The sequence below is a fragment of the Paraphaeosphaeria sporulosa genome, assembly GCF_001642045.1.
Source record: "Paraphaeosphaeria sporulosa strain AP3s5-JAC2a unplaced genomic scaffold CC84scaffold_26, whole genome shotgun sequence".
In the NCBI taxonomy this organism is placed as follows: domain Eukaryota; kingdom Fungi; phylum Ascomycota; class Dothideomycetes; order Pleosporales; family Didymosphaeriaceae; genus Paraphaeosphaeria; species Paraphaeosphaeria sporulosa.
The window spans coordinates 1-10706 of NW_017253385.1; the positions used below are offsets into that span (position 1 = coordinate 1).

General features: G+C 44.2%; 2 protein-coding genes across 2 annotated transcripts; both read right to left on the minus strand.

Annotated features, from left to right (window-relative positions):
• Positions 1-1627: 1627 nt before the first annotated feature.
• Positions 1628-2768, minus strand: CC84DRAFT_1182162 (uncharacterized protein; the record flags this gene model as incomplete). The annotated part of the gene is made up of 4 exons (XM_018180607.1): positions 1628-1725; positions 1823-2084; positions 2136-2337; positions 2368-2768. The coding sequence occupies 4 exons, from the start codon at positions 2766-2768 to the stop codon at positions 1628-1630; spliced, it is 963 nt and encodes a 320-aa protein (XP_018028850.1).
• A 2469-nt stretch (positions 2769-5237) lies between these two features.
• On the minus strand, positions 5238-6765 carry CC84DRAFT_1182163 (uncharacterized protein; the record flags this gene model as incomplete). The annotated part of the gene is made up of 4 exons (XM_018180608.1): positions 5238-5655; positions 5748-5780; positions 6228-6416; positions 6737-6765. The coding sequence occupies 4 exons, from the start codon at positions 6763-6765 to the stop codon at positions 5238-5240; spliced, it is 669 nt and encodes a 222-aa protein (XP_018028851.1).
• Between the last annotated feature and the right edge of the window lie 3941 nt (positions 6766-10706).

Consider the following 10706-nt stretch of genomic DNA (forward strand, 5'->3'; position numbering starts at 1 on the left):
AGACACTTAAATCTCCATTCCTTATATGTGACTAGGTCGATTAGTTCGACTAAGTTTATTGTAAGTATGGAGGGGGAGGGGCGTAAAGACCCCCAATAAATAGGGGTCTTCACGCCCCTCCTATAAGAGGTCCATCTTCTCTATACGCGCAGATTAAGGGTAGGGCCAAGGGCATCCAACATAGTACTTAAGTTAGATATTCACGCAAGTTAGTAGGTATATCTTAGAGCAACGCTCTTAAATTACTAGTCTTAGCTATTATTATGGATATTCCACAAGCACAAGTCCACCGCAAGAGGATAAATATAGTACATGATTAGGTTCCATAATATCTCACTCAACTAGATAGAAGCCAGAAGTCAGGCTACTTGGGGTAAGCGAGATTGGCGTTCTTACCACGCTTCTACCTAAAACTAGCCTTCTCACGTTAGCCTATTCCGGCATAGAGCTCCTTAAGCTGACTCCATGTAAGCTTCTTGGCTATAGCCTATTATTTACCAATGGTACTCCTACTCTTGCCATCCATATTCTAGTTCGACTTTAAATGCTTCTCAATGTCAGTACGCGTGGGATTAAACCAAGCGTTGCCACCGTTCGGCTTAGGCGGTTAATATAGAGATGTAATCGCTGTAAGGGCAGTGCTCGCGAGAGCATCATTGTCGATTACAGGAGCTCTGGGCTTTTTTGGTGTTAATGGGGGAGTGGCCTTGTGCTCAACAACCTGGGAGCGTGTCATAACATCCTTACCCTTCACGCCCTTTAGACCTATCCCAGTCTCCTTAATCTTAACCGTTACATGGTCCTACATCGAGAAGAGCTTATAAACGAGTTGGTTAGATGTTAGGGGGTGTTTGCAGATAACCGCAGGCAAACTGGGGTCATCCTTGGGATATATCTTATTCTTCTAAAAATAATAGTTGCCATCCATGCGGTTGTGGTTAATGCCGATCTGGTCCAGGTTCTCCACATCTAAGCCGGCCTAGAACGTGGACAGGAAGTTGTTGGTTATATAAACATTCTGGTTCTCGTTAAAGGTGTTGTGCATGTACAGTTAAATAATAAGGCATGGATGGGTCTGACCATAACGACAGATACGTCCAATGGCCTGGAGCCATGTCGACATGCTGGTTGGTGGAGAGAACGTAATGAGATAAGAATAGTACTCCTGGAGATTCAAACCTAAATTCATCAGATAGGAAAGGATGAGGATCTGGCAGGCGGACTGCGAATCCGGATCGAAGGGAGAATTAAAGGAGGACAGGAGCACTTCGCACTCATCGTTGGTAAACGTTGAAAGTAGAGCTGAGGCGCGCAAACCTAGGACACGAAGAGTAATGGCTACCAGCATCTGCTCAAGCGGTAATAAGCAAAAGATGACTAGTTTACAACCCTGTGAGGCACAAATATCGGCCATGAGACCCCAAAGGGCGCGAATACGCGGAGATATCTTGCCGAGGAGCTAAAGATACTTGGTGGCCTCGATCGTCGACGCGGTATTGTTAGGATTATTGGTAGGAGATTTGTTAGGGCGTGAGTACTTTTTCGTCTAGAACGTCTTATAACCCTTCTCGTTGGTTTTTGCTGAGTAGAATTCTGTTTGCATACCATCGTCTATATCGGTGAAGAATTAACGAAGAAAGAGGTGGTCCTTGTATTCATTAAACCAGCGCGTATACTTAGATAAGTATGGGTTGGCATACTTTGACTTATTTACTGCTTTCTTCTCTAAGGATATGTTAGCTGAGACAAGGGAAGGGATAGAGGAGAGGGGCTGGAAGACCCCTGGGGGTCTTGGAGCCCCATCTCCTCTATGCACACTTACCGGCGGCCTCTTTATAGAGTTGTTTCTCTTCAGCGGCCATTTGCCTAGTTCGCTTGGTATCACGGGCAGATTGACGAGGCAGCTTATCACTATCCGAATCATCCTTCACGGTGGCCTTACTAAGAATCTTCTTCTTCTTGGCACGCTTTGGTGCTTTCTTCTTGGCCTTGGATCTACACTTCTGGCTAGTAGTTGGGGCCTTGGGCCCCGCATCGCTGTCGTCACCATCACTGGACATATTAGAATCCGGCGGTTTTGCAGGCTTAGCGTTAGTGTCATTACCATCTTTGGAAGAGTCTACATCTTCTTATACCAGCTCGCCCAATTGCTCTTCGTTGACCTTAACATTGTGAAGGTTCTTGGTAAAATAGAAGTGGATAATGGATGCCATAATCTGGAGAATGCGCACTTTCCGGCCGTTTATAACCATCTTATTAGGATCTTCTTTAGATGCGGGTGTTGCTATATCTTTATAGAACATTTCGGCTTCTTGATCATGGAGTTCCTGTAGATCACTAGGGTACTATAGTGCTAGGCGGACGCACCTACACGTGGGTATAACAGCATTAAGGGAATGTTCTTTCGAGCCGTGTACCTCGTGGTATAGCACCTTATAGGACGACCTGTAATCACGGCAAATTGTAAAGGCTTTATAGATCATGCGTTGCACGTTGCCGATGGTAACCTTATCTTTAAAAACACTTGGAAAGGCTTTGGCGTAAGCATTGGCGGTTAAGTAAAGGGCACGGCGCTCTAGTAGGTAAGTATCCGTATAAAGCTGGTGGCATTCCTCCATAGTAAGGTCAGATACGTTATCATTGAGCTGAGGGTTATGGATAACGTTTAGCTGACCCACCAGATCCTCGTGGGACCAGGGCGTGGGGGTTACCATTATGAGTAGAACGAAGCGAGCCTTAGCGCTAATAAAGTGGAAAGCCGTGTGCATGTTTATAGAGGGATTCTTAATGGTATATAATTTGTCACCAATAATAATGTGGGCACAGTTGAAAAGTTGCTCTAGACATTTGACAATTAGCTTGGTGGGATTAAACCTGATGTCTTTAAAGACCTTTTTATGTTTATTGGCGGCGATCTATTTGGTCTATGTCGGTACACCATAACGTTTACCAGCAAGATGGTATGACATCACTATAACCACATGGGCCATTAGTTTATTGTCCGGGGAAAGAAGTTCCGACTTTATAGTTAGATTTACATTAAGGACCGTGTGCTTAACATTGCCTGCCAGAAAGGACTTCGTCTTATCCCGCTTCCGCGACCAACACTCTATGATGTGGAGGATGTTACCCGCAGCGCCATAAAGCTCGATAGCGGTCTAATAAATAAGATGGGATGGCGTAAACCAAAAGTTGGCTTTTGGCTTGTCAAAATCCAGCATCACATTAGCGTTATTGGTATTAATAATGGCCTGCATACGTGCTTTACGCTTATTTAGGTTCTATGGAAGTGTTAGTAGATGGATAAGACTAGAGAGGGGGGTCAAGACCCCCGGGATGTAAGGGTATAGTTGGCGTTAGGAAGCGAGGGGCTGGAAGACCCCCGGTGTCGGGGGGTCTTTAGGCCCCTACTCCCGGGCTCTAGGGAAGGGCAAATAAACCACTAGGATAACGAGTAGTACAAGGAGTGTTTTGCCGGTGCTGGTGCCATCCAAGCACATCCGGCCATTCACATAACTAGGGCAACTAGGCTTCGGTCCTTTCTTATTAGACTTCTTCCACTCGCGAACCTTCTTCTTAAAGGTCTAGATGGTGGCTGTGATGTGCTCAATGGTAGTCATAAAACGGTTGGCTCTAGTAGTCTGCGGCCATATCGGTGCTTTCTGGTAATTCCATCTAGGAGGTGCTAGTACTGAGCAGCTCTTAGCCTGGATAGAGCGTAGTGCGTATTAATAATCTTTCGGTTACATCCTCGACCTTACTAACTAGGTAAGCTTGTTCATATTATGCCGCTGTTCTATCTATGCTTCTAGCTCATCCAATGTAAATGGTTCCCAGAATTTGTGCTAGGTGAGGTTTTTGGTTAAATCAAGATTGGGAACAGCTGTTTTATACTGTATGTCTTAGGCAACATTGGAGCGAAGGTTGAGATTACGGAATTTAGGGTCTTCTGTAAAGGTTTTAGGTGTAACCTTAACAAAGTTGCCGTTGCTGTCCACTACTTTGCTCTTAGACAGACTCATCAGATTCCAAAACTATATCTGCTGGCGCTTTGCGTTATTGGCGAGATCTTCCCCTTATAGCCGAGCATCATGTGTGAAAAGGCTGATAGGGTCGACGTCTTGTCCATCCGGGCACGAGGGATTATCGTAGGGGTCAGGGCGAGGATTCCCATGGCTATCGCGATCAACCCAGGCCGCAGGTAAACTAGGCAAAAGGGTGTCCTTCTTCTCCCAATTGGTAGCTGTCTCCAGATGTGATGAGCCGACAGGGCGCTCATAACCTTCTTCGTCCATATAGGTCCACTGCCACCGCGGATTCCATTACTGCTTCTTATGGCGGTCGGTCCTTGAGGTCTTCAGCAGAAACTGCTGACGTAGGTAATGTCCACTAGAGCCTAGACTAATAGCCTTCGCTTTATTAGAGTAAGAGAACTTTTTGAACATCACTTCGTACTCATCCTCGGTTATTTCGTTATCATCCTCGGTGTCGCTATCCTATGTAGGGACAGGACATGGTCTAGGAGCGTAAGAGGCGGTGGTAGTAGTAGTAGCAGCGGCAGTCTTCTTCTTTACTTGTTATATCTGATACAAATCTTCTGATTCACTTTCGGTACAGCCATCCAGCCCATTAGGATCAATCTCTTCGCACTTCCGAGTAAAGGCATCCATGAACTCTTCTAGCGCGTCGTCATCGTCAGGTAGGGAATCCAGAATTTTTGCCTACTCTTTAACATATAACATCAGACGGGTCTCAGTCTTACGCATTTCCTGCAGCTCCTCGTCAACATTATTGGCGGTGCCTGAGGCAGCATTAATCTTCGATTTCTATGCATTGTACGTCATGGCGGCGTTAGCCCATTATCACTGAATGGCTCGAAAAACAGCCGCATTCTTTTTTGTGTCCTGTAAAGTCAGATCTCCATTATAAACGAAGTTGGCGTTTGTATTGGCGCAGAACAGCTGTTAATGGGCTTTACAGCGGCTCTTAGAGGTGTGGCTCGGTTCCAGAGTAGGCTGTTGGGTCTTTATCTTGCGAGACTGCTTTCATTTGCGGTAATATCCGTCCAGCCACTTCCACAGGAATACTACACGGTCGGCGCGAAGAGACGCGGGGAGATCCTTATTATAATACGACGAGGACGGCGGGGTGAGATGGATGTCTCGGAGGCGATATATCGTGTAGAACACAAGCTCTTCGCGGTTGAGAAGGGTAAAGTCCCGCACGTAGAGATAGATCTATGGCTGAGGTAGGGCTACCTCCACGAACTTCTTATGTAAGATATCGAGCGTAGTAAGGCGGTCGGCTTTGTAGAACTTGCCTCCTTCTTTCGATTGGTTAATGGCGTAGAGGATTAGCTCCGTGACATCTCTATCGTACTTGAGCTTGGTCACGGTCTCTGGTTTCCAGCCCATCATTTTCCCACAGTCGTCGTCCGAGGGGCGTTGACCCTTCTTGCTCATGATGGTCTGTTTCCATAGAACGGTTTCTTGAAATGGCTGCTGAATGACTAATATGCTCGATGTGTTAGGGATATGAACATAGGACTCGCGCATCTCATCGAGATCGAGGGAAACATCTGAGTCATCTTGCACATGGCCTTGTTCAGCGGTAACCAGAGGGGTTGGACCCGGGGATGATGTCTCATCGCTAGCCCTAAATGCAAGTTAGTAAGAGGATAGAGAAGGGAGGGGCTAGAAGACCCCTAGGGGTCTTGGAGCCCCACCCCTAAAGGACCTAGGACTTACATAACAATCTTGGTGGAGCTGTCGTATGTTAAACTGGAATAAAGAAGATAAGAGAAGGAAATAAATAAAGACTAGAAAGAAAACGTAAGCAAAATGTAATATAGACATGTTAATTAAATAAAAAAGAAAGCCCGCTCGCCTAAAGGCAAATAGAAACCATATATCCCCAGCTCTTTTCATACTTAAGAATCGACCACGGCGGTTTAAGGATATTTAGTTTAATGGTTGGAAGGGAAGGGAGGGGCTCTAAGACCCCCGGTGTTGTCGGTTAGGACTTTAAGGGCGGCGGCCAAAGGGAGTGTAAGGGCGGGGGCTGGAAGACCCCCTAGGGTGCTAGAGCTGTCCGTTTGTCAGCTAATTCTCGGTTTTGGCGGGGCTCAATTTTGGTAGAGGTAGCAAAACGCAGTCGCCCTAGGCTAGAGTAGTGACCAAATCAAATAATTTTGCCTACACATTGTAGCGAGCGCGTTATTTACTTACACGCGATTAAGATTAAGGCTACGCGAGTTAGTGGTGAGGTAGCGATTGCGGATAGATTGATTATTTAATAAATAAGGTGTGGTGTTGAGGTAGAGGTCGCCTAGAGCTAGGTAACTTGCCTTTAGCGCGACTATAGGTTGCTGAGGATTATCCGGCGCTAGTGCTGGGGGTCTTCCAGCCCCTCCCCATCTACACTATAGTAGTACGGGTGGGATCGTATACCGCTATATTGAAGCACCTAGAATTCTAAGAGTAATATGCCATACCAAAGGGTCTCCCCGCCCCTACCCCCCTAGGGCCAGTGTAGGTACGTTTGGCACAGCGAATTTGAACTGCCCCTTTAGATATTATACTGGCCGCGCCCTCTTTTCCTACCATGTATACCCTGCTGACCTCAAGTGTTACTTATCACGCTCGCCTATGGCCAAGAGAAAGGTAGGGTGGATAGGTTCCGTTGCCAACCTATGTTTGTAAGTGTATGTGTGTACGTAACTGTGTATGGGTCTTACCTACACATACGTTTGACTTCGGTGCGCATCTTGTCCTTGATGTCAACATTGGTACGCCCATTGGCCAATAAGATCCCGTTTTAGTGTTTATCCACAAGCCTTATTCTTGTAAATGGTTGTTTTCGCGCCCCATGAACGGCATACAATATTAGGAGTTCTTGGGTTTCCCTAAGTCCCCACGGCACACGCGACTTGCCCTTACGCTCCGATCCCTCTACCGTTACCTCTATATTGTATTTGAATACATGCCGCTCGGTAGCTTCGCTATCCTCTCATACCATTACATATTCTATTAGCCTGTGAGTGGCATCCGCAAGGTCAATTGTATACACAACCAACCCCTTCCTATAAACATTAGCTTCTAATATTGATGATGACTTGGCCTTATTCCTATCCGCAGCCACCAGTAATTGGCGCCTAAGTTCTGCCTCTTCCTCTAGTCGCTGTTGGCGCCGCTTAAATCCTAGTGACTGCTCTTTATGGCTAGGTGCATGGGTGTGTGGTTCTGATCCAGTAGTAGGTGTAGATGGCCTCCTAGTATGAGAGCCTTCCTCTATACTCGGTGCATAGCTAGTATATGACTTTATAGGAGTGTGCTGCGCATGTTATAATACTATCTGAGAAGGTGTAGATGTAGTTTTGGGAGAAGTGTGGGATGATAGGCTCATGGCAGGTGAACGGTTGCGGGTAGGAGTTGTGGGATTTGGTGGTAGTAACGACTCTTGAATCGTTCTAGGCTCTTCGTTGTGGGCCCTATTTACTTAGTAGAGCCAGTTATGTATACACGGGAAATTCTTACATAGACTCCTCATGTTCAGGCAGCTCTCCATCCCATAATATGCGTCTAGCGTTTGCATGAGAGTCAAAAAGGCCTGTCTTTGAACGTGTAGGCCTAGCTGCTTGAACTATAGACTTACTGGATGGAAACAAAGGCTCCCCTTGTGCATTGGTAGGTGTGGCCAGAGATAATCTATGGCGTAGTTTCTTGGTGGCTTTCTTTTTCCGCGCTTGCTTCTGGCATTTACTAACCTCACTGGAATTAGATAGTCGCTGTGCCATGGTAGTAAAATTGGTGTGGGTAGTTGTAGACGTGGTGAGAGGTAAGGCCTTATGGTGGGTTTGGCATAGACGCGACGCGACGCGTCACTATGGTGCTTACTTAGCCTATCTTAGCAAACCATATTAGCCGTTTTCGCGCGGCGCTCTATCTAACTACTTAGTACATGTGAATCAGATCGCAAAGCTGGTCTTAACTACCCAGTGTTTCGGCTTATACATTGGGGAGTGGTAAATGTATCACGGCCTAGTATGGAGAGTATAATAGTGCGCTTATATATATAACAAAGATATTTTAAAAGAATAGCTTAATCTATAGAATTGAGGAAATATAGAAGCGAGTTAATGTAATTATAAACTTTAAAGTAAATTTTCATTAGGCTAGATTTAAAGACAACTATAAGCTATTAAATTCTAATATAGTGCTCTCTTCATCACTTTTAGAGGCAAGATATCTATCTATAGTGTTTATAGTAGGTTAAACTGGCCAGTTACTATCTTTCTCTTTATTTTCACTTAGATCAGCCTTCCATTCATTAAACTTGGTGTTAAATCTCTCAATATAACTGAGTATGGTGGGTAAAGACCCTAGATCGCTCGAGTTAGATAGTAGGTATGGGTGGGCTGAAACATCTCCCTTATCGCCATGGGTAAAAGTGTGACAGCGCTTAAGCACCTCCCGTACTTTAGATACTAATAACCGCTATTACGTGGTGTAGACATGTTGGAATATCTATTGGTCACTTGGTGTAATACGAGGAAACATCCACTTTATTCACTGTAGGTTGCTTTATGCTGTTCTTTAATCTTGTGTAGCCCCTGGATGTATTAGCTTATTAAAGCTAATAAGCTCTAAGGCCCTATTCCGAGAATAGTGCAAGATACCCTACACATAGACATATGTAATTTATGAAAGAAATGCCTGGTAGAGAGTGCAGATCTGTTTAAGTGCGTGTTCTAAAAGCACTGTTTTAAAGGCTTCTAGATGAGATAAAATTATTTGTATCTGGGGTGCACTTTGTAACCAGGCTAGGTTACTATTTGCTAGTGTGAATAATGGTGTAACTCTGCCCTACCAGGTCCTATTACTAAAAGTTTGAAAAAAGGTTGCCTTGTTATTCTGCTGCTTTGCAATCTCTAGATAGCTAAAACCTAGCCGCCCTCGAACAAGCTTAGATATACTAGAGAAAGATAGAATTATAGCTCCTCGAGTTGCTGCGTTCTTCATCTATGCTTATTGGAAGAAGAGATCTAGTTATTTGCGATTCCCAGCTTTACTATGGGCTAGCTAGCGTTGTCTAATAATCTCTAAGACAAAGAGGTTATATGCTCTTACTGCCTATATAGCGAGTAAGAAGAATAGTTTTTGCCACACCTTTATAGTAGGAGTTTCTTAACTAATAGCAAAAGTAGATTCAACTAGATAATAGATGAACTTAAACTAATATGCTTTAGTAGTGTGCATTGTGTGGAGGTAGAGGCGTCACTTAGATTTCTAGAGAACGTGATAGTAGACATCTAGGTGAGGATATTTACTTAGGCGGAATTTTGGAATTACTTCATTCCAGATGCCTAGGCGAAAGGGGATCCATATAATGCCAAATTGCTTAATAGAATTAGCATATTTAAGGCCTTGGCATTACTGAGGTTTTAACGTTTTGTGGTTCTTTGGTAAAATAGTACTACCTGGTGTTTGTTGTTATGGTTTAAAGACACGTGGTCTACGATACTCTTTCCCTAAGCCAAGAGAGGGAAGACTGCTTAAGTCCTCGCAATTTAATACAAAGTGGAGAGTGCGAGCAAATGTAGTGGTAGTAATGTAGTTAATTTCCTGGTCTTTAGTGCTTGGGTTGAGATGATAGGTAAAAGTAGTAATAGATTCCAAGGCTGTTAGCCAATGATTGCATTTAGTAGCATGGAAGTGATTAACCTTATGGGTGGGTAAGATCCAGAACGTATAATGAGGACTGGTACTAGACTGAGCTACATATTCTATATTATTAATGTCAAGTGTAACTGATGTAGTCCTCGATTGGCTCAACTGGAGGCGAAGTTCTTGGCGGTTAAAGTAGGATACCTGGTAGGATTTAGGTGAGGTAATCACACGAACCCTAGCTTTATAGAGCTCAAGTTAAGTAAGGATCTGTTTAATGTGGATAATAGTTTGCTTAGTACGCCCTGTGTCACTGAACTTGAGTTTATTTAGGAATTATTGGGTGGCACTAAGAAGTTCTAGTTAAGGGTTTGTAAAGAGTCCATATCCACGAATAGGTGCATAAGTAATCTCTTTAATAGTATTATAGGCTTTAACATGTCTAATCCCAGCATAATAGAACTGGTTGCTATAGCGAAGCTTAAGCTCAGCAGATCCTACATTAGTCCTAGTAAAGGTGTAAAATCTTAGTTTAGAGCATAATATAGTGTTACTATAGTTAAAGAAGGAAGTCCATTACCACAAGTAGCGAGATTTTCGCAGTGTAGTTGTGCCAGGAAGGTTCGAACCTATTTGGATCCCAAGGTCCCAATAAAAGCGAGATGGATCCAGGAAACCTCTATCCTAGTAGGAATTGATAAATTTCTCCAAGGCTGCATGGCATGAATGGAATGTGAGATGTCCACTAAGTTCGGATAGCTTTAGGTTGTGGCGAGATATAATAAGAACAGGTTTACTAAAGGCGTTCTAAGGAATATTGAACCCAGGAAAAGTAACATGTTTAGCTAGTTCCATAATAGCATCCTATAAAGGCTGAAGGATCTATTTTGAGACGTCGCGACGGGTATTAATATAATAATCACCAAGAGACTGTGTGCGACTTTGTTCTAGCCTTACTTTCAAATTTGCCTTAAGTTGAGCAAAGCTTACAGGATAGTGGCTTAAACTACTAGGGTCGCATACACGACGTAAGGCAGGAAG